This window comes from Rhinoderma darwinii, chromosome 9, assembly GCF_050947455.1.
Source record: "Rhinoderma darwinii isolate aRhiDar2 chromosome 9, aRhiDar2.hap1, whole genome shotgun sequence".
In the NCBI taxonomy this organism is placed as follows: Eukaryota; Metazoa; Chordata; class Amphibia; order Anura; family Rhinodermatidae; genus Rhinoderma; species Rhinoderma darwinii.
In genome coordinates, this window is record NC_134695.1 from 70,083,586 (window position 1) to 70,109,062 (window position 25,477).

General features: G+C 38.7%; 1 protein-coding gene and 1 long non-coding RNA gene across 4 annotated transcripts in view; one reads left to right on the forward strand and one right to left on the reverse strand.

Annotated features, from left to right (window-relative positions):
• The window catches only part of LOC142660961 (uncharacterized), a 128,918-nt gene extending 116,936 nt beyond the window's left edge, over positions 1–11,982 (forward strand). The window contains exon 4 of the long non-coding RNA XR_012850596.1: positions 11,348–11,982. This is a non-coding gene — a long non-coding RNA (uncharacterized LOC142660961). The remainder of the gene's footprint in view (positions 1–11,347) is intronic.
• OSBPL5 (oxysterol binding protein like 5) overlaps positions 1–25,477 on the reverse strand; it is a 98,121-nt gene that overhangs the window by 27,986 nt on the left and 44,658 nt on the right. For 2 of the 3 annotated variants that reach the window (XM_075838068.1, XM_075838069.1), the window contains exons 2-10: positions 20,066–20,222; positions 19,755–19,828; positions 11,164–11,244; positions 9,806–9,907; positions 5,148–5,351; positions 4,800–4,884; positions 4,067–4,238; positions 3,185–3,371; positions 1,832–2,016 (exon numbers count right to left, since the gene is read on the reverse strand). In XM_075838068.1, the coding sequence (XP_075694183.1) occupies positions 1,832–2,016; positions 3,185–3,371; positions 4,067–4,238; positions 4,800–4,884; positions 5,148–5,351; positions 9,806–9,907; positions 11,164–11,244; positions 19,755–19,828; positions 20,066–20,222 (1,247 nt within the window). Of the gene's footprint in view, positions 1–1,831; positions 2,017–3,184; positions 3,372–4,066; positions 4,239–4,799; positions 4,885–5,147; positions 5,352–9,805; positions 9,908–11,163; positions 11,245–19,754; positions 19,829–20,065; positions 20,223–25,477 lie in introns of those variants that run through there. The other variant, XM_075838070.1, reaches the window with a different exon arrangement.

The window sequence follows — 25,477 nt, forward strand, 5'->3', positions numbered from 1 at the left end:
GTTTGTCACTTGGCACAGCTCATAATTCTACACATTTGTGGTTCTCTCTCTATATCTATCTATCTAATATCCATCTATCTATCTAATATCCATCTATCTATCTCTCATATCTATCTATCTCATATCTATCTATCATCTATCTCATATCTATCTATCATCTATCTCATATCTATCTATCATCTATCTCATATCTATCTATCTATCTATCTATCTATCTATCTATCTATCTATCTATCTATCTATCTATCATCTATCTCATATCTATCTATCTATCTATCTATCATCTATCTATCTCATATCTATCTATCATCTATCTCATATCTATCTATCATCTATCTCATATCTATCTATCTCATATCTATCTCATATCTATCTATCTATCTATCTATCTATCTATCTATCTATCTATCTATCTCATATCTATCTATCTCATATCTATCTATCATCTATCTCATATCTATCTATCATCTATCTCATATCTATCTATCTCATATCTATCTCATATCTATCTATCTATCTATCTATCTATCTATCTATCTATCTATCTATCTATCTATCTATCATCTATCTCATATCTATTTATCATCTATCTCATATCTATCTATCATCTATCTCATATCTATCTATCATCTATCTCATATCTATCTATCATCTATCTCATATCTATCTATCATCTATCTCATATCTATCTATCTATCTATCTATCTATCTATCTATCTATCTATCTATCTATCTATCTATCTATCTATCTATCTATCTATCTATCTATCTATCACATTCCAGGGCAAGACTGAGGGGGCGCTAGAGTCCAGTGTAATATCCACATCCAAGTACATCGTTGCTGCTCTAAATCTTCCTTGTGCTATATTATAATGCAACAATTTTGTTCCCTTTAAGTTCTATTTGTGGAAAAATAGAACCCACTTATGTGGTGCTGCTGAGCCTTCAGTGCTGTCTGACGTAAGTGCGCTTGCTTTTGATCAGGGTGATGGGCCCATAATTGAATGACTCTTCTCAGTATAATTAAATAGACCAAAGACAATGCAGTAAGACATCTGCTATTCATCATTCAGCTTTTAATGGACTGCTAGAATGTAATCCAGACAAGCCTTTCAGAGCCAACCTTCCATCTTTATAAGGTCAAGAAATAATAAGCAAAACCCGGCTTCTTAGTGTATGGCCAGAGGAGCGTAATACAGACACTTCTAATTGCAGATATATCGAACCAATATCTGAAGACTCCAGACAAATATAGAACTCGTATCCTGCGGCTTGAGAGAACATTGAGTTACTATTCTCCATCCAACCCCCCTGCCCTCAGCTCAAAAACGAATCAGGCATTGCTGGTATGGCGCCATTGTAAAAGGAAGCCTTGACGCTTAGGCAAACAGAGCGGGAGGCGGCACGGTCAGAGGTGTAACATGAAGCTCCTGCGTCCAAATGCGAAACCTATAACAGGACCCCAAACTACCATGTGCCATTTATAATACTGGTGTTCTTATGCGGTATTACGCATTGTCTGGCACTGTTTCTTAGGCACTGTATATTAGTTTTGCAGTTCATGGTGGTAGCTGCACTGTATAGCATTATCTAGGCAACTGTATGGAAATTATATTTGGCCAACATATGGCCCTACTGTTTGGGCACCATACTTAGAATTAGACACTATGGTTGTTTGTGCACTGTATGACTGTACACCATGTGGAGGGCGCAAACAGAAGATACTGCACTTGGCCCCTTCATACGTAAGGCTGACACTGCATGGGTTTGAATAGATTTACATAATCTTTATGAATATTTCATGGAAGTAATACCAGTGTTGTGCACTCACTGTGAGAGTATGTCCGCGTGATAGTAATAATCCGATAGTTTGTTGAGAAAAGAGCGAGGCTCCAGGATAAACGTTGGCAGAACGACTCTGGACAGGTCCATGCCGGGTCTCATTTGTTTTAGTAACGTCCACATCAGGCTTTTGTTTTCATCAGAGACGGTTTCCATCTGCGACGCTTCTCCGATCTAACAGCAAAATACAAAAAGTACAAAGGATCATAGAGGTCACATTGTACTATCAGAGCTGATCAGTTCATTTATCAGAGGCCAGAGTGGTAACTAGAATTTCCTGGGCCCCAATGCAAAATCTGTAACGGCCCCCCACCTACCATATACTAATATAAGATTGATGTATTTTATGTGGCAGAGGGAGCTTTCAGCCCCCTCAGGCACCAGGGCCTGGATGTGACTGCTACCTCTACACCCTCTATAGAAACTCCCAAACAATTCTTGTATAGGAAATATTTCTGGGCCATTGCAATTTAATATCTGATGAAGGACTAAAGCCAGACCATAGATGAGTCCCTTATACATCGGCGGTCGTTACTTTTTATCCATGCTAACGCCATGTGGCTGCCAGGATCACGTGATGTGGCTACATGGACACCACATTGTTACGTTCAACTTGTAAACAGGAAGGACTATGTCGGATTTCTTGTGATTTTAACACAACTATTCCTGATAGGGAAACATTGAGTCCTGAATGTGTTACAACTGACAGAACTCATTTCCATCAGACAGAATCAATCATTTAAGTAAAATAAACATGTTGTAGTTATCAATAATGATCACCTATTCCAGTCATGTCATTAACAAATACACTTACATGTATGGACTTCTTATCTAAAACGTCTGTCATACATACAGGGTGCTGTTTTGGACTCTATGGTTACAGGATTCAGTGTTGTAAAATATAGACAAAATTAAGAAAAAGATGGTTTTGTTTTTTGTATACAGCTCCTATGCAGACCTATGTGTCTTCGTGGTTACAGTCTACAAGCCCTGTGAAGTCTGATCCTGCAGTCATGTGTTACTTTGCTCCCTTCAGGTCAATCGTCTTGATGATAACCTGCAGACAGTAGAAGGGTTGGTTTGTAGTATGTAACCATGGAGACAGATAGGCCTGCATAGGAACTATATACACAAAACGGTATAAGATTTTTAATAGTTTTTGCAAAGTTGCTTAATTTTGCTGCAGTACCAGGCATAGCCACAACCAAATGTGAGACTCCTTGATACAGCTGATAAGTGGGGGTGCTGGGTGTCGAACCCCCACCGATAAGATGTTAATTGCCTATCCTATATTACACCCCCATATAAACGGATTTTCATATTGCTGAGTGTCCCATTGTACCTCTCCAAATTCCTCATATAGTTCTTCCATGTACGTGGTCCCCTCTCTATCGAGAGAGATCTCGCCATGTAATTCGGACTGGTCACTCTCACTCGTTTTTCGGCTCTGCTCAGTTTCAGACTCTTCTACATTGTCCTTTTCTGACTTGTCAGATAGGGCATCATTTTCTAGAGCAGATTCATGAAGCCTAAAAAACAAAAAATGTATTTGTGAAATCTCGTAAAATGCAGATTGAAGATTTGATGTCAGAGTAAATATTACAGCTGGAATCCTGCTACATTGTGTCTGGATACAAGGAATGAAATTACACTAACAAGTGTCAATAATGTTTTTGAGGTCCTTACACTATACGGCTGCGTTAGCTGTTCATGTGCTGCCTGTGACATGGGGGGGACACTGCGGTAATTAACTATTTTCTTTCTTAAGTCTCTACCTTTGGGTGCTGCTTACCTGCTATTGGTTTTCTTGTGATTGACTTTTTTTTTTTATTATTATTTTTTTATTTAGCTCTGTTCCATTAGGATTAGGGCACAGCTATGATCAGTGACTCCAGCTTAGCGGCATTGTCTAATGGGAGTCTGAGGTAGTCTGAAGGCTGCTGCTTCTTTGTTCCATCCTATGCTTTACATTGCAGCGCTGCTTGATCAGAATGACTGCTATCTAAAAGTACAAGCCCACCACAGGCTCAGATAGAGTGTTGATTTCCAATACAGCAAGGACAGAATGATTTTAAACTACAAGTAACTAAAGGGATGATAATCGTTAATAAGGAGCAAGCGTTATTTAAACAGATGTCTAGGAGAGAGGTCTGTTGAGACCCCTAAAACATTAAGGTTCGGTAGAGTAAGTTTGGCTTTTTAGGTACAGGCCTGAGGATCTTACTGGAAGAGTTCCTGCTCGGAGATGGTAGATGCTTGCAGTAATGTGTACAGACTTTTGTGGGTCATATCAGGTGGGGTGATGGCATCTCCTTCCTTTCCTTGCTTGGGCAAATTAATCTTGAAGAGACTGGAGCACCGAAGAGCCAATTCCAGAGCGTCCATCCAACAGCGTCCTGAAACACAAGGAGTATAAAGGCAAAAGTTTAAGCAGGTATAATCACTAATAGTAATAGAATGTTATCAGATTATCAGATACTTGTCGGCAGATCCAGACAATTTTGTTAGGATCTGTTGACAATCCAATGACCATGGTGGCCCTTAGACATTAGTTTGCTGGCAGATCCCTCCAACTCTGACGATCAATATCTCACGTCTTTGCTCAGATACAGGTCATTCCACCTAAGTTGGCCAACCACAACAAGAGCTTGACCAAACATGAATGTAATTTCTATTGGTAGAGGTAGATAAACGGCTTCTGGACACATCTGGCGCTGCTTTTCTTTGGAGGAACAAAAAATAGCTGGAGTTAAAATGTAACCTGTTTAACCCCTGGTCCTCCAATGGGAGACTTGGTGGATAGTCAGGCCATCCTTATAAAAATGAGATTGTGGGTGGATCCCGACAGATACAATTTCACTGAATCTGATAACCTGGTAGCGCCTTACTATGTATCAACAGACACGTTCCAACAAATAACATTGGAGCAATTAATTTCTTGTAAAGTTCTATCTTACCGTCAGATTCGGAGCTTGCCCTGAATATTAAGTAGCTACTGGGAAGAGGTAGAGTAATGGAACCAACATTTTCACCTTTGGGACCCTAAAAAGCAAGAATCATAGTCAGCATTCGGTGTTTATAGGACAGACCATGGGAAAATTGCCATAAACCCTAACTAGCACGTTCCATTGATCGTAATACTGTTGTCTTGTAAAAAAGGGACATTTGGGCCCCCTCAAGAACCAGTGTATAAACGTGAATGCAGCTACCAACCCCCTATAGTAGCATAGATTGTCTACTGTCCAGTTACTTAGTGCATTATTCATTTTTTTTATGATTCAGATTAGGAAAGTAAAACAATTTACCTTAACTGCCCAAATAGACTGATCCAGCGGGTGATAAAGTTTAAAACAAAAGCCGTCTTTCTTAGTTGGTCTCTCAATCAACTCGCAGGAGTGGAGCATTAACGTTCCCACCCACTGCCCAATCTTTGGTGTTTTGTATATCAGTAGCAGTCCCGGCTTCAGAACACACCACAACTTAGTCCAGCTCTTCAATGTGCCACGAATCTGAAACAGCCAACAATGACTCAAAGGATGACTTCTGTAGTCCTAAAATACAAGGAGCTCTCTGTTATTCAGCTAAAGGAGTTTTCCACTTGGACTAATCCCAGCAAGTTTGCTGGTGTTTAGAGGATCATGGAAGGTGCCGCCACTGGGACTGAGGATAATAAAGCATTACAGGGCACCCTCTGACATCAATGACTAATAGAAGGGGTACTATTGGTGAACCACATTTTATTGCAGCCATGGTCTTAATAGTGGTTGTCCACAGAGCAAACCCTCTGCCCCCTATGTACAAGAATATAACTACTATAATTCTGCCCCCTATATACAAGAATATAACTACTATAATACTGCCCCTATATACAAGAATATAACTACTATAATACTGCCCCTATATACAAGAATATAACTACTATAATACTGCCCCCTATATACAAGAATATAACTACTATAATACTGCTCCCTATATACAAGAATATAACTACTATAATACTGCCCCTATATACAAGAATAGAACTACTATAATACTGCCCCTATATACAAGAATAGAACTACTATACAAGAATACAACTACTATAATACTGCCACATATATACAAGAATATAACTACTATAATACTGCCCCTATATACAAGAATATAACTACTATAATACTATTCCCTATATACAAGAATATAACTACTATAATACTGCCCCCTATATACAAGAATATAACTACTATAATACTGCCCCTATATACAAGAATATAACTACTATAATACTGCCCCCTATATACAAGAATATAACTAGTATAATACTGCCTCCTATATACAAGAATATAACTACTATAATACTGCCCCTATATACAAGAATATAACTACTATAATACTGCCTCCTATATACAAGAATATAACTACTATAATACTGCGCCTATATACAAGAATATAACTACTATAATACTGCGCCTATATACAAGAATATAACTACTATAATACTGCTCCTATATACAAGAATATAACTACTATAATACTGCCCCCTATATACAAGAATATCACTACTATAATACTGCCCTTATATACAAGAATATAACTACTATAATACTGCCCCTATATATAAGAATCTAACTACTATAATACTGCCCCCTATATACAAGAATATAACTACTATAATACTGTCCCCTATATACAAGAATATAACTACTATAATACTATTCCCTATATACAAGAATATAACTACTATAATACTGACCCCTATATACAAGAATATAACTACTATAATACTGCCCCTATATACAAGAATATAACTACTATAATACTGCCCCCTATATACAAGAATATAACTACTATAATACTGCCCCTATATACAAGAATATAACTACTATAATACTGCCTCCTATATACAGGAATATAACTACTATAATACTGCGCCTATATACAAGAATATAACTACTATAATACTGCTCCTATATACAAGAATATAACTACTATAATACTGCCCCTATATACAAGAATATAACTACTATAAAACTGCCCCCTATATACAAGAATATAACTTCTATAATACTGCCTCCTATATACAAGAATATAACTACTATAATACTGCTCCTATATACAAGAATATAACTACTATAATACTGCCCCTATATTCAAGAATATAACTACTATAATACTGCCCCCTATATACAAGAATATAACTACTATAATACTGCCCTTATATACAAGAATATAACTACTATAATACTGCCCCTATATACAAGAATATAACTACTATAATGCTGCCCCTATATACAAGAATATAACTACTATAATACTGCCCCCTATATACAAGAATATAACTACTATAATACTGCCCTTATATACAAGAATATATCTACTATAATACTGCCCCTATATACAAGAATAGAACTACTATAATACTGCTCCTATATACAAGAATATAACTACTATAATACTGCCCCCTATATACAAGAATATAACTACTATAATACTGCCCCTATATACAATAATATAACTACTATAATACTGCTCCTATATACAAGAATATAACTACTATAATACTGCCCCCTATATACAAGAATATCACTACTATAATACTGCCCTTATATACAAGAATATAACTACTATAATACTGCCCCTATATATAAGAATATAACTACTATAATACTGCCCCCTATATACAAGAATATAACTACTATAATACTGTCCCCTATATACAAGAATATAACTACTATAATACTGCTCCCTATATACAAGAATATAACTACTATAATACTGCCCCCTATATACAAGAATATAACTACTATAATACTGCCCCCTATATACAAGAATATAACTACTATAATACTGTCCCCTATATACAAGAATATAACTACTATAATACTGCCCCCTATATACAAGAATATAACTACTATAATACTGCTCCTATATACAAGAATATAACTACTATAATACTGCTCCTATATACAAGAATATAACTACTATAATACTGCTCCCTATATACAAGTATATAACTACTATAATACTGCTCACTATATACAGGAATATAACTACTATAATACTGCCCCTATATATAAGAATATAACTACTATAATACTGCCCCCTATATACAAGAATATAACTACTATAATACTGTCCCCTATATACAAGAATATAACTACTATAATACTGCTCCCTATATACAAGAATATAACTACTATAATACTGCCCCCTATATACAAGAATATAACTACTATAATACTGCCCCCTATATACAAGAATATAACTACTATAATACTGTCCCCTATATACAAGAATATAACTACTATAATACTGCCCCCTATATACAAGAATATAACTACTATAATACTGTCCCCTATATACAAGAATATAACTACTATAATACTGCTCCTATATACAAGAATATAACTACTATAATACTGCCCCTATATACAAGAATATAATTACTATACAAGAATACAACTACTATAATACTGCCACCTATATACAAGAATATAACTACTATAATACTGCCCCTATATACAAGAATATAATTACTATACAAGAATACAACTACTATAATACTGCCACCTATATACAAGAATATAACTACTATAATACTGCCCCTATATACAAGAATATAACTACTATAATACTGCCTCCTATATACAGGAATATAACTACTATAATACTGCGCCTATATACAAGAATATAACTACTATAATACTGCTCCTATATACAAGAATATAACTACTATAATACTGCCCCTATATACAAGAATATAACTACTATAAAACTGCCCCCTATATACAAGAATATAACTTCTATAATACTGCCTCCTATATACAAGAATATAACTACTATAATACTGCTCCTATATACAAGAATATAACTACTATAATACTGCCCCTATATTCAAGAATATAACTACTATAATACTGCCCCCTATATACAAGAATATAACTACTATAATACTGCTCCTATATACAAGAATATAACTACTATAATACTGCCCCCTATATACAAGAATATAACTACTATAATACTGCCCCTATATACAAGAATATAACTACTATAATACTGCCCCTATATACAAGAATAGAACTACTATAATACTGCTCCTATATACAAGAATATAACTACTATAATACTGCCCCCTATATACAAGAATATAACTACTATAATACTGCCCCTATATACAAGAATATAACTACTATAATACTACCCCTATATACAAGAATATAACTACTATAATACTGCCCCTATATACAAGAATATAACTACTATAATACTGCCCCCTATATACAAGAATATAACTACTATAATACTGCTCCTATATACAAGAATATAACTACTATAATACTGCCCCCTATATACAAGAATATGTCTACTATACTACTGCCCCCTATATGCAAGAATATAACTACTATAATACTGCCCTTATATACAAGAATATAACTACTATAATACTGCCCCTATATACAAGAATAGAACTACTATAATACTGCCCCTATATACAAGAATAGAACTACTATAATACTGCCCAGTATTGTAGTGGTTATATTCTTGTATATAGAGGCATTATTATAATAGTTATGTTCTTTTATACAGGGAGCAATATTATAGTAGTTATATTCTTGTACATATATTATAGAACTACTATAATACTGCCCCCTATGGACAGGAATAGAAACACTATAATATTGGCTTTCTACCATCCATTGAATAAAAGGTTATTACTATTATAATATCTGGTTGTGATTTATTTAGTGTGCTTAAAATAAAATACATATATGCCAGTTTTATAGTGATGGATTTTCTGTATTCTGGGTGATTTGCTGCGCCTATATTTCATGTACATGCACAGAAGATCATAAACAGATGCAATAATAATGTCTCTCCAAAGCAGCTACTGTTTGTTCGTAGTAACTGAGCTACATTGTATTATGGACACCCTATAGAAGCATTACAGGGTTTATGGACAAGTTTTTTTTTAATGATTTACCTTCAGCCAGTCAGCCACTATTACCACGCTGGGGTCTTTCAGGGCACTGAAGAGCTGTTTAGTGGCTCTCTTCTTCTCCTGCCTATAATTCTTTTTCTGCACCTGTGTAACAATAGACAACTGGAAGATTTATCATCAAATAGTAGACTCCCTGCTCTGGACTTTGGCCCTATAGTAAAACTGGATACTGTAGTCATGTTTTACTCTCATCTTCTATGGTCTGTAGGTTATTAAAAAGTGGAGGCAGAGAGAGTTTGGTAACACCTGACTGCAGCATCAGAGTACACAATGTTTATTTGTAGTCGGTAACCATGGAGACATATAGGTCTTCATAGGAGCTGTATACACAAAACATTAGCAAATTATTAAATCTAGACCAGGTTGCTTTATTAGATTTTTTCGATGCATTTAAGCAATACAAAAATTGTTTCAAAGCAGGACATTTACTGTTCTACAGAGCCCTTTCATCTTGGCAAATAAACGGTGATCCGAGGTCACAGATTTTACCAATTTGATCCTCTTTCTTGTATCTGTGACATATGAGAAAATCATTTTGAGGAGATCTCCCCTTTAAAGTGAGTTACGACCTTTTAACACCATGTAGTTTTAAGGTTGATCATTCTATGATGATTAATTTCATAATATATCTTTACATCAGTTGGAGTGCTATTTTTCTGATACAAAGCTCCAAATCACCTGCACAGGCAAGTAAATGATAAAATTCTGCTTTCCTGCAATCACCACTAGAGGGAGCTTACTGTATACTGTGTTATAAACAGTCTGCAGTAAGCTCCTAAACTCCCCCTAGTGGTAATTGCAGGCAGCAAAAATGTTATAATGGACTATGTCTATGCAGGGGGTTTGAAACTTAGTATTGGAAAAACTGAGTTCTGTCCACAATAAAGATTTAGACTAAACGGGGTGAGCATTCATAAGTTGGTTATTTTTGTTAACATTATTATACATTGCAATTGGATAAATCACTTTTAATAAATAGGAAGCAAGAAAGGTTAAGTATGAGACGTTAATCTTTGAGACAATGCTGTGATATTACCCAGTGGCTACTCTATTAAGACTGAACGTAGGTGAATGTTTCACTGTCCTGATGCATTATTATCCTGAGGCTTTTCGGCTTTTCTTCTCCTCACAATCAGGTAGGTGGCCAAGAAACTGATTAGCTTCTCCCAACAGGAGGTCTTATATCCAGATCTCGCCCACAACAATTACCTGGTGTAGAGGCTGAACCCTCAGATGATCCAGGCACTGAGAACAGGCAGGTATTACAGGACGCTGCAGTCATACTGGTTGTTTCTATTGTCACACATTCTAGTGGATTATGGTTACATGTTGCCTCTTACCTTGAGGGTGTCCATCTTGGCTGACTTAGATGTGGGTGATAAGCATTCCTTGTCTGTTCCATTGCAGAGTTTATAATCCGTCTATAAGACATGGGTCATACATTAGGTTTTACCATTACAGTAAGTTATTACAATAACATTTTTATCCAGTCACAGATAATCTCTTTCTTTATATATTTTGCAGGTATGTTCAGTGAAGCTTCACCTTAAAGAGGATCATTGTATAATATAAAGTTCTGCTACTTTGTGTTTCAAGTTCCTAGATCTTTCTAGATTTTCAAGATCTCTATTTGCAGTCAATGAATGGAAACAGTCTTGTTTCTACGGGCTGATCTCTCCTGGCTTTGTTTACATGTGCATCTTTGCTTTCTTTTCATAACAAAATGCAATATTCAGTCCTGGACCTGCCGTACGATGGATACCAGCGGTGCCGACGGATCTGACAGAATTTGCAACGGAACCCGACGAACCCCATTGTTAGTCAATGGGGTGCGTTGGGTGCTGATTGCATCCATCATATGGAGTCTCCAATGCAGATGTGAACAGGGTCTAAGAGGTTCTAATAATTGCATAAAGCCCCAAGATATACAGAGACCCAACTATAACTCTTGATTGCATTGTAACAATACCTTTTGTCTCGGTTATTTAAGTTGCATGACCGAGAAATTGAAGTTGAAGTCCCCCAGCACCGCGGTCGCAAGGGCCAGTGAGGCGGGTATTTGAAGTGTAAGTGCTGCTTGGCTCTCATCACAAAAGGCTTGCAGCCCTTTCCTCTGTTCTGAGTGACAGCTCTTGTGGTCTCCTGATTGGCCATTAGAGCCGTCACTCAGAGCAGAGTGCGCCACTTGCAACTGCGGTGCCAGGGGAATTAAACGTTGGTTTCTCGGTCATGCAGCTTGCATGACAAAATGTATAATTACAATGCTCTCCTCCCCCCCTATATCGCGCAGTCAGCAGTTTTGAGGCCTCTGCTGACAGATTCCGTATAATTTAAAAGTAATATCCATCCGAGGACCGTGTCTTTAAGACCCTAGCAAACGTCCTTGATAACTAACACATCATAACCCTCATGATCCTGTTACAACTCGGAACCAAGTAGATCTCGACGGTCCTGAGTAACCCTCTTGTTTTCTTGCCTTTAGTAGTCTATTTTATGATTTATCATGTATTTAAATGTGTGTGTGCATATATATATATATATATAAACATATTAGCTAATAGACTGTTAGGCTATGTTCACACGGCGTATTTTGCAGGAGGAATATCTGCCTCAAAATTCCATTTGGAAGTTTGAGGCAGATTTTCCTCTCCCTGCACGCCGTTTTTCGCCCGCGGCCATTGAGTGCCGTGGGCATAAAACACCGCGAAATACGCTTTCTCTGCCTCCCATTGAAGTCAATGGGAGGTCAGAGGCGGAAACGCCCGAAGATAGGGCATGTCGCTTCTTTTTCCCGCGAGGCAGTTTTACTGCTCGCGGGAAAAAGACGCCGACGCCTCCCATTGAAATCAATGGGAGGCATTTTCGGGCCGTTTTTGCCGAGTTTTGCGACGCGGTTTCCGCGTCAAAAAACTCGTCAAAATACTCCGTGTGAACATAACACAATACTAGTAAGGCTAAGATTATTGGTTTTTTTTGCTTAATACTTTCATATTGTATAAATGTGTATTGTTTATTTAAAACTTTCAATAAAACTATTTAAAAAAAAAAAAAAGTTGCCTACCCCAGATCTAGAGCTATAAATGTATATCATTTACAGAGATGAAGGAAAAAGATATACATCACTTGTGTTTTCTACACGAGAACTAGAAATGTATTCAAACTGATTTCTATTTGCTACGGTTTCATCCACGCTTTATGTATGAAATAATTGTACAAATTGTTAACATTTCTTCAAAGAAGTTCTCCAATATTAAAAGGACATATCCCAAAAATGTAATGCTGTTCTGTCCTTATTTATTGTAATACTTCTTTAATTGTATTTTAAGGTAAAACCAGGGCTGCACAGTAACTTGATCCCCTTTTTGCCCCTTCTATACAGAACAGCAGCTTTACCGCAGCCGTGACAGCAACACTTCTTGTTTTAGGTTGAACTGGAAGCAACACTGTAGAAAAGATGCACAATGAGATGTACGAGTCAACACATGTCCTTTGGCCCTAAAGTTGAGCTGCTACAGTTCTTGTCCATGTCTAGCCTCATACTATGTACAATTTCCAAATAATACCACTTTGCAGAGCTCAAGTATTACCACCATACAGTGCCAAAATGATAGATCCCTACAGTGCTAAAGTAATACTGCCAAACAATTCCCTAATAATACAGCCAGACAGTGCTTAAGTATCACCAATACAGTGCCCAAAAGAACAGCCATAGCACCTTCAAAGGGTTTTCTGATCTCATAAATTGATGGTATATTTTAGCGATATTCCATCACTTTGAGCGGTGGGAGTCAAACTGCCCGATCCCTACCAACTCGAAGAATACCTGCAGTCAGAAACCCACCAATCAGAAAGTAATGGCATACCTTAGAGATATACCATCACTTCATGAGATGGGGAAATCCATTCTATTACCACCACAGTGCCCAGAAAATACAGCCATACAGTGCTCACATAATACCACCATGCAGTATGAGTATCTACAGATTCAGAATTGTTCAAAAACAAATGTCTATCAAGTTGAACCAGAGGAGGATAGAGGACATAATATCACTAGGCAGTGCTCAAATAATACAGCCATACAGTGTTCAAGTAATACCACCAGACAGTGCCCAGATAATGCTGCCACACATAGCAAAATATATGTTGCCATATTAGCTCACCAGTAAGTTAGAGAGCAGCTTTCCATGACAGCAAGGACCAATCCGCCAGTGAGGAAAATAAGATTTCCGCACATAGACCAGGGCAAGGGAGCCCCCATAAAGTGGGACTCTGAAAATTTAAGAATGAAAAACGTTATTTATTAATTAGAGGTGAGTAACATCAGAGCCGACCTCCTTTCTTCTAAGCAGAAAGGGGGCGCTATTGCTACAACAACCCAAGAAAATGGTTAGGGGGGGGGGTTATGTGCCAGCGCCATAGATGTCATGTGTTCATACCAAGAAGGGGATAACGTGAATCTCGGGACATTAGTGCAGCGTTAGTATTGTGAATCACGGCTCCATTGTGCGGCCTCCTCCTGATTTAGCTGCTCAGCCTGAGGATTCTGCTGTTCTCAACAGGACTAAAGAAATTAACTGCGACACGTCCCTGCTGGTTAAATGTCATTGGGGAATTTCATACAAATGTTCCTGCTTCTCTCAGCAGAAAATGCTCCACATTGCAGCTCCTTTCCAGGCCAATCTATAAAAGACTCTTTAATATAGATGTAGAATTAATCAATGTATCTGCTGCATGGGGTCACAGTCCCGTCATCCGTGGCTTATAGTCGGGAATATTGTATAACTATGATACAGTTCCAAGTAGAAATGTACACATTTAGTTACATTAGATCATATCTTCTAGACCAGTCACAACCAAAACTTCATACATAATGCAGCAGTATCATACAGAATCTAAATCTCCGGCCGTATGACCGCACATCTCACTCACGGCTGGTTTGGGCTCTGGGTGCACTGCTTTCGTGCATTGTGGGAGATGTAGTGCTTACACTAGGCACAGTCTAATCTCCCACAATGCTGTGGTGTTCTCCCATGCAGAATTAGAGCACTTCGACTAAGGCCTCATGCACACAGCCATAGCCGTGTGCATGGTCTATGATTACTGCACGGATAGACGCGGAGTGCCACCAGCATTTTCAGGCCACGCTCCCATTATAAAGTATAGAAGCACAGTCCGTAAATGTAAAAAAATAGGACATGTCCTATTTTTTGCGGGTCATTTCTACGGCCCGGTAAATATACGGATCCGTTATTGCGGATAAAAATTATGGTCGTGTGCATGAGGCCTAAACTGATAGGAGTGTGTCTCAGCAAAGTGCTGACAGGTTCCTCGTTTCTAGTCTGGTTCGCAACACCACCCATTAGGGGCATTAAAGAGGATTGGTCACCTCTCCTGATATATTTATTTTTAGTAAATACTTGTTTTCCCCATGAAATAACAATTCTGGAACATATTTTATTAGTAATTTGTGTTGTGCCGTTCCTCTATTACTCCTCCTAGATATTTATGAATAAATTGACAACTGGGTGTTGTCATTCCCCTTGTTAAAGGGGCGTGTCCTTACAGTCTCACTCTGCCAGCACTGATTGGACAGTGTCCGTCTGTCTAGGGACACACCCCCAACTGTAACACCCAATACATACATTTTTAGGAGGAATAACAGAGGAATAGCACAATGTAGAGTTCTATCAAAATATGCTCCAGAATTGTTATTTCTTGTGGAATACAAGTATTCACTAAAAATAGACATGTCAGGAGAGGTGACTGGTCCTCTTTAACGGCCCACTGCTTGTTTGCCCCCGTTCCTATTCTATGCAGGAGAGAAGAGCAATATGGCCAATTTTTCCCCATTGTTTGCAATATCAAATATGGAGATGGGGCCGTCCCATCAAACTCAATAATTAATGACTTCAGTAAGCTCCCCCTAGTGGTGGCTGCAGGCAGTCAGAATTGTATCACTTCTGTCTATGCAGGAAATTTAGAGCTTTTCACCAGAAAAATGGAGCTCCTTACTATTAAGAAATTAATCCGCACAGAATGTTGGACCTAAAAATAATGTTAAAAGGTGGGAGGAGGGTCAGCACGATGAAAAACTACCCAGACCTGGAAAATGCCGGCCTCTGGTTAACGAATATACAATGATGAGGGTTACATCATTCTAGAATTCTCCGGCTTTTATCTCCATGGTTTTTATTCGTCTCCTGCCTCCCAGTCCATTATAAGCTCCTAGTATTATGTACAGCAGTTACATTCTCATGCTGCCGGTTTGCAGTTCTCGTCATTTGGATTTTCACAATAGTTTTCCAGGTGCAGTCGTCCAGACAGAGGTAATTACCCCGAAATAGCGCCATTTTTAACACGACTTCACAAATTAATACCAGGGAAATTGTAATTGAAAGCTAATTATGAAATTGTTCTCTCTGTTACAGTAGCCGGGGTTCTGCAGTTTCAAGTTTTGACTGATTTTTAATAAGTTCTGGGATGATCTAGGAAAATTAGCAAACCGAGAATCTCCATTATAACACATAAGAAGGAATTTCACAAATGGAGATCTGCAGGCATCATAAAAAGAGGGAAAGCACAGGAACCGTGTAAAGCTGATGTCTAATGGCGTCTGAGGTGCCCTGTAGTCTGAATTTCACCTACAGCTGCTTTCTCGTCCCCCTTGCTTTACACTGCAGCTGTGCTTGTTCATGTTAGCTCATTTTCATTACAGCAATCACAGAAAGATTATAAACTAATGAACTAAAGAAGATACTTCAATGGATACAATGACACAATTAAGCCTATTAGGAACATATAGATGTCACAGACGGGGTCCCCCACTTGGGCTCCCCTTCTATGAGCCAGAATAGAAAGCCGCACTCGCAGACTTAGCATGCCCATGCATTACATGGATGACCATTCCGCGGCCATTTGAGGAGGCTGGAAGCGGCTTCCACCGATGATAACAGTGGATCGCTGGAGGGAGAAAAGCCGACAGCTTAGTGAAAAGGGGATGTACCAACTAGATAACCCTTTGTCAAAATTACTGGACCTCTGTTATCAACATGTTAGGAATTTCTAATCGCTAGTGATCAGCTGCTTTCACCAGGAGAAACTACTTAAGTCCCTGCAGCGTCCCCTGCAGGGCAAATGTAGTATTACATGCTGCCCATTCAAATGAATGGGTGACTCTGTAATACATGGCTGGCCGGGTCCTCCAGAGTGGGAAACATTCTGTGAAGTGACTATAGAGGGTGTTCTGAGCGCATCACAATTATATCCATGTGGTCATGTGACATAGATGTGCTACACATGTGAATGCATAGAGATTATATCACAGGGACGGTACACCATGGGGGCACCATGATGGGAGATATAGAAATCCTCTTCATGTTTTCTGCCTACGTTTAACCTATACGCTGGGAAAAAGCTCCGGACGTATACGTTAAACGTGCATTGGCATCCATCACCCATAGTCTATTATGGGATGTTTAACATATACATCATGTGCTCTTATGACCCTGTTCTTGACCTATACATTACATGGATACCATTATAGATTATGGGTGACCGATTATATCTGTTTAATGCATCCATCACCCATAGAATAATATGTCATCAAAGGCTTTAGAAAAGCCCATGACATGTACGTTAAACATATAGCGTCATTCATAAGCTTCCATGTTTTAAAAAAACAGAACATGTATTCCACGTGGTATATTTTTTTTGCGGGATTCGGCCACATGGAAAAAGTTTAGTCTACTACGCTATTCCATCCTTCAAAAGAAAAAGGTATACTGACGTATACCAGCCCGACAGAGGCCAAAAGGAAGCTCTTTTGGCCTCAATTAGGCTAATGGAGTCCTATGGACACGTTTAGCTGTACACTGGGAGCTTTCGCAACGCAGCTAAACGTACATCACAGATGTGATGTGAACAGGGTCTTAAACCACAGAACATAAATATAAATTTACTTTCCAGCCATAAAGGAAAAGATCGTGAAGTTGAATCAGAAAATTGGGACTATGCATTTATAATGCTCAGGCACGCGCTGCAGCAGAACAGAGGACACTTTAATATGAGAATTGTGCCAGTCTCACCACTACTATCAATATTTTATCCTTATGAGTAAAACGTAATAATAATACAATGTAGCATTTATTGACAATGCGGTTAATTAGCATTTTTTCCAGGCTGGAAGTTGTGGCTATGAATAATGCATGGGCACGGCGCTGGGTTATGTACAGTATGTTTACTGCAGAGACACTGACATGAATTATTTACACTCAGGACCTGGAACATTCAGTGCTAAAACAGATTCTGCTGCAGTCTCCACGATGAGGCCGGACCCTGAGCTTTCAGAGCTTTATTAAACCCGGCCATTACGGTAACATTTCCTTATAGTGCCGTTTATTGCGCCTCAAAATTTGGAAGGATGTTTCATGTATTCCGTTTGCCAGGACACAAAGGAGGCAGCCAGTTATCTGGGCTGGAATAATATCCATGATAATGCGTCCAAGCAATTAAAGGGGATACTAGATTTGAAATGGGCTGTACAAGGTTAAAGAAAAAGTCTAAAACAGCGCCACACTTGTACATAGGCTGTGTCTGGTATTACAGCTCAACCCAATTACATTGAATGCCTGATAAAATCCATGGACAAGAGTGGCGCTGTTTCTGGAAAAAAGTAGAAGCAGTCGTATTTTTCTAATGTCATACAACTCCTTTAAGAATAGGGTTTTAAGGGCTTAAAAGACATTACACGAAAAAGGGGTCTGTTATGTTTTTTTTGTCTACAAACAGCATCATTCTTGTCCATAGGTTATATTTGGTATTCACTGTAATGTGGCTGAGCTGCAATACCAGACACAGCCATATAGACAAAAGTGGCGCTGTTTCTGGGAAAGAAAAAAGCAGACCCTCCCCTCAAATCTCATACAACCCCTATAAAATACAAAAATGATACACCTTGTAATATACTTATGTTAACAATTCCATTCTCACGCTATTACCACGCTATGCCATTGCTATTGGTGAAATTTCCCACAGTCGGCACTGATTGGTCATTGCAGTCACATGACATCATATTTCACATTTAATCATCACATTTATAAACAAACGGGACCGGAGAGCGGCGACACAGGAAAGGGACAGAATTGATAGGCCGACAAGGTTTATTATTTTGTATATTTTTTAAGCCCATAACACCCTAATCTTAGTGTAGTTCTAGTTACTAAAAAAAACTTTACTTCTCTCATATCCGGAACTACCCTCTTAAAACATGGAAAATCCATTTGAGATAGGGCTGTGCTAGTGTTTGCAGCATATCTGTTATGGGTGTGGAGAAGGGAGAAGAGCTGCATTCATTGCAACAGGTAAGTGCAACTGGGCACTGTCCACTAGATTACCAGGGTTTATAGGTTTAGCCACTAGTCCTCCAGGGGCAGGAAACGAAATCTCATGGACACGAGGAGGGGGGGGGGGGGGATTAGTAGAGGGTCAATGTTTACACACCTTGGATTTGGCTGTATCCCTTGGGTAGACGATAAGCTTTTAACCCACTTGTTACGATACACTTGCCGAGCTGGTTACTACTTATCCATCTTGGGTGCAACTGTATGAAGGGGAATCTATCCTACAAGGTGGAAATTCATATAAATGTAGCGGAGCCTGTTATTGTGTGTGATGCTGGTAATATAGGGGTATGTAGGGTCGGGGAAAATATGAGTTTGAAAGTTGGTACTCCAGAACCTTTTAAGATAAGTGGGAGTCGAAATAAGAGCTTCTTGGCCCCTATCTCTTTTGCCTTAGTTCCTAACTTACATCACAAAAATAATCAGGCTGAGAGGTATGAGGCACAGGGTTTCTTAGGTGAATATTGACCATCCCATAATGTCTCTTGTGTACATGCCATAGCTACATGCTTATCAATACACATCTCTGGTACCTTACTAGCAGCATTTGGAGTCAGCGGAGCTTCATCCTTCACAATTGATGAACTGTTGTGTTCTGTATCTTTTCCTGTAGAAGAACAATAAAAAAAAAAAAGATCAGACGATGTCCATGAAAGAGCCATAATTAGCATAAACATAAGGCCACAATAAGATCCGTCAACAGCAGCTAGCCAGCTTGTTGCTTTCCAGGTAACAACACATTTATTTTCTACGTTGCACTCAAAGCCTAATTGATCCAATTATCTGGGAGCAACAGGTTACTTCATATACTACTGGAGCACCCCACTAACAGGACAATACCCACCTGTATTAAGAGCATTCATATCATGATCAGCTCCAAACGACAAGTTACGGGTCAGCTTGGTACTGTCGTTCTTCTGAGGTGTAATGGCGGTTGGACACAAGGAAAATCTGCGCCGGAGGAAGTTCTCCTCCTTCATGTTGTGCGCTGGAGAGGTTTTCTGAAAATACAAATTGTAAATAAGGTTACCCTTAAAAGGCAAGTGTGGGAAATTACGTTATTCACAAGATGCACCCGTGAGATCACGATCAGTCATGTACTCGGCAAAGAAAAAACTTCCAGGAGATTTGTAATACATATTCATTTCCTGCTGTTTTCATTTGTCTTAAAGAGGCTCTGTCACCAGATTCTCAAATCCCTATCTCCTATTGCATGTGATCGGCGCTGCAATGTAGAGAACAGTAACGTGTTTTGTTTTTTTTAAAACGTTCATTTTTGGCCAAGTTATGAGCTATTTTATATATATGCAAATGAGCTTTGAAATGGACAACTGGGCGTTTTGTTTTTTTCATTCTGTCCAACTGGGCGTGTATTGTGTTTTTAACTGGGCGTGTTTACTTGTTTTACTAACTGGGCGTTGTGAATAGAAGTGTATGATGCTGACGAATCAGTGACCAATCAGCATCATGCACTCCTCTCCATTCATTTACACAGCAGCATCGCGTTCTTACTAGAACGATGTGCAGCCACATACACAAGTGTCCTGATAATGAATACACATGACCTCCAGCCAGGACGTCATGTGTATTGAGAATCCTGACACTTCTGAATCTTTTCTGTGAGATTTCCAGCAAGGGAAACAAAATCTCGTTTACCTCGTAATCTCGCGAAATTACGCGTGGTTTGCTGGAATCTCACAGAAAAGATTCAGAAGTGTCAGAATTCTGAATACACATGATGTCTAGGCTGGAGGTCATGTATATTCATTATCAGGACACTTGTGTATGTGGCTGCACATCGTTCTAGTAAGAACGTGATGCTGCTGTGTAAATGAATGGAGAGGAGTGCATGATGCTGATTGGTCACTGATTCGTCAGCATCATACACTTCTATTCACAACGCCCAGTTACTAAAACAAGTAAACACGCCCAGTTAAATACACAATACACGCCCAGTTGGACATACGAAAAAAAACACGCCCAGTTGTCCATTTCAAAGCTCATTTGCATATATATATATATAAAATAGCTCATAACTTGGCCAAAAATGAGCGTTTTTCAAAAAAAAAACAACACGTTACTGCTAATCTACATTGCAGCGCCGATCACATGCAATAGGAGATAGGGATTCGAGAATCTGGTGACAGAGCCTCTTTAAAGTCAATTTTTAAGATGTGCAGAGTGGGGGGAAAAATCTCTTGCTTTATGGAAACCATCAACAAGCTGATATTGGCAGATCTTTCCTTGTTATGTGTCTCTATTTGGGACTTTAAATGAAACGGATTTCCTGCTCGCCAGCAAATTTCTCTTATTTCCTTTTGTAAAATATGGGTCTGTGCTTGGGAAGTGCCGTAATAGAAAAATTGTGGCTAGTAAACCATCATATTAGCACATTTTCCCAATTTAACAGTTTCAATCAGGCTATGTTAAGCTGAACTACAGGTGTATTAACTGCACAAGTATTACAAATGAGGCCATAATAAGATCAGTCAACAGCATATAACCTTGTTACCTCATAGATAAGTTAGCAACACTTTTTCCACATTGCGCTCAGTAGAAACAAACTGGAAAATAACTGCAAAAAACATATATAAAAAAAATATTCCGCAAACAATCGCCAACATCATTATATAGAGAGCACTATAATCCATCAACATTGGCCTCAGCCTCCAGACTCAACCTACAGAGCCATTAATTGCAGCAGTCGACACGTAATCTATGATTATATTGTTCTGGAGAATATATACGATTTGCAGCTCAGAACACTTAGACCCAACTGCTGAATATAGTAACAATCCACATTTCTCCTATGACTAATATAAATGACTGCGCAGCTTCGCCGACACCAGATTATTGCTTATAAAAAGCCTCTAAATTTAGACCTTGAGCAGCAGCCACATATTTACTAAAAAGTTGAGTTTCTAACGAAACCTCAGTCTGTGCCCATGCAGTGCAGAGTAGTCAGTTTGTCAGTGCAATGCCATGAGGGTGCTGACAGACATTGATCTTATACTGACCCGCGGGAATGTGTGGGTGTCACGTGAGAGCCACATACGTCATTGGCCGCTGTCACACAAGTCAGTTGTAGTTGAGATGCATTATGGGTAAAAGGTTTCCGGCAGAGAAAAACTTTTGGATGAGTCACAATTGTTTTTTCATGAATTATCCAACTTAGAATTCTCCTTAAAAGTAAAGCGTTTGAGCTAATTTGAAGAAAATGTTAAAGGAATTTTAGAGAGACACCATTTGTATTCAAACAACTAGATATAATCTACATGAAGAAAAATTGAGCCATTTGGTAAATACATTACATTATCTAGTGCTGATCATGAGTATACTGTATTAAGCTCCAGAGCTGCATTCACTACTCTGCTGGTGGAGTCACTGTGTACATTCATTACATTACCTATCCCGTATTATACTCCAGAGCTGCGCTCACTATTCTGCTGGTGGAGTCACTGTGTACATACATTACATTATTTATCCTGTACTGGTCCTGAGTTACATCCTGTATTATACTCCAGGGCTGCACTCACTATTCTGCTGGTGGAGTCACTGTGTACATACATTATTTATCCTGTACTGATCCTGCGTTACATCCTGTATTATACTCCAGAGCTGCACTCACTATTCTGCTGGTGGAGTCACTGTGTACATACATTACATTACTTATCCTGTACTGATCCTGAGTTACATCCTGTATTATACTCCAGGGCTGCACTCACTATTCTGCTGGTGAAGTCACTGTGTACATACATTACATTACTTATCCTGTACTGATCCTGAGTTATATCCTGTATTATACTCCAGAGCTGCACTCACTATTCTGCTGGTGGAGTAACTGTGTACAAACATTACATTACTTATCCTGTACTGATCCTGAGTTATATCCTGTATTATACTCCAGAGCTGCACTCACTATTCTGCTGGGGGAGTCACTGTGTACATACATTACTTATCCTGTACTGATCCTGAGTTACATCCTGTATTATACTCCAGGGCTGCACTCACTATTCTGCTGGTGGAGTCACTGTGTACATACATTATTTATCCTGTACTGATCCTGAGTTACATCTTGTATTATACTCCAGAGCTGCACTCACTATTCTGCTGGTGGAGTCACTGTGTACATACATTACATTACTTATCCTGTACTGATCCTGAGTTACATCCTGTATTATACTCCAGAGCTGCACTCACTATTCTGCTGGTGGAGTCACTGTGTACATACATTACATTACTTATCCTGTACGGATTCTGAGTTATATCCTGTATTATACTCCAGAGCTGCACTCACTATTCTGCTGGTGGAGTCACTGTGTACATACATTACATTACTTATCCTGTACTGATCCTGTGTTACATCCTGTATTATACTCCAGAGCTGCACTCACTATTCTGCTGGTGCAGTCACTGTGTACATACATTACATTACTTATCCTTTACTGATCCTGAGTTACATCCTGTATTATACTCCAGAGCTGCACTCACTATTCTGCTGGTGGAGTCACTGTGTACATACATTATATTACTTGTCCTGTACTGATCCTGAGTTATATCCTGTATTAGATTCCAGAGCTGCACTCACTATTCTGCTGGTGGAGTCACTGTGTACATACATTATATTACTTGTCCTGTACTGATCTTGTTTGATACTTCAGATCTACAGTAGAATTTAAAGGGTAACTAAACAATCAACAAACTTCTGACAGAAGTTTTGATTGGTGGGGGTCTGAGCACTGAGACCCCCACCAATCGCTAAAACGATGCGGCAGAAGCGATCATGTGAGTGATCAGCCGCTTCGTTTCTGTTCTGCTTTTTCCGGAAAGCCGATGTATCAGAGTACGGGCTCATAGACTTTCTATGGAGCCTGTACTCCGCTACATTGATTTCCGGAAAAAGCTGAACAGAAACGAAGCGGCTGAGCGCTCGCATGAGCATTTCCGCCGCTTCAATTTAGCGATTGGTGGGGGTCTCAGTGCTCCGACCCCCACCAATCAAAACTTCTGAAATGTCACTATGACTCGTCAGAAGTTTGTTGAACGTTTAGTTACCCTATAAATGACAAAAATATTACAATTTGTTATAGACATTTGAAGCACATTGGCCATTATTCTTAAGGGTCGGAAATCCCCATTAATTCTCAGTATTTGCTTTTTATTTACCTGTGCCATTTTTTCAGGGCTGGCAGTAGCACCAGGCAAACTTAGGAAGACGCCAGGGCACACTTGGCTTGGGGGTGCCAATGCCAGTCTCTGTAAATGTGCTCTAGACTTGTCAAGCTGAGGGTAGGGTAGACGGGGGTCCCACTGTTACTCTGTCACCCAAGTGCCCGCATTCTCCATGCACTATGGGTCTTTTGATCGGCCTGCAAATGTTTGAAGCTTGCATATAGCTGGTCACAAATCATTCATTTTCTCATTAGTATACATTTACTTATATAAAAAGCTTGTTTTCTAATATTTCCCTCCTGCTGTATAATGAGCAGGATATGGAGTCGGTGCTGGAACCAGCAGTTCTATAATGTGTTATTCTAATCGGCTGATGCTCCTCTTGTCACATAAATAAGTCTAAATAGAACAAGATAGAAGTGGATCCCCATATGGACCCAAATCCCGGCCAAGCAGCCTCATGACTGTAGACTAGCATATGCTCTGATTTACTAATTGCACGATTTCTGCTGCATCAAGAATATCAACACCTGCAGCTATGGCGGCCTGGAAGACTCCCTCACATGTCACCTTTATTAGTCACATATCAGGAGCCATAAATCTACTATTCCCTGTACTGAGGTACAGTCAATGTGTATTCTCCAATAGGAGATCTCTAAAAAGGGGCGAAACCAGCATAAAACAGAGGAAATGCTAAAAAGTTGTATATTTGTAGACAGTGGAGCAAAGATTAAACACTAATCCTGGAAGCTGCGAGGGCAGGCGGGGATATGATCTAGAACGACATTTATTATTGCTGTTTATGGATTACCAGCAAGACATTAACCCTCAGCATTTCAACCTCAATATAGGAATTGTAGATAATATACTGGGAATTAATCATACACAAAAATGGATGAATGGATATAGATAACAGATATTAGAAATAAAGATAGATAGATATGGGAGATAGATAGATAGATATGGGAGAGAGATAGATAGATAGATAGATAGATAGATAGATAGATAGATAGATAGATAGATAGATAGATAGATAGATAGATAGATAGATAGATAGATAGATAGATAGATATGGGAGAGAGAT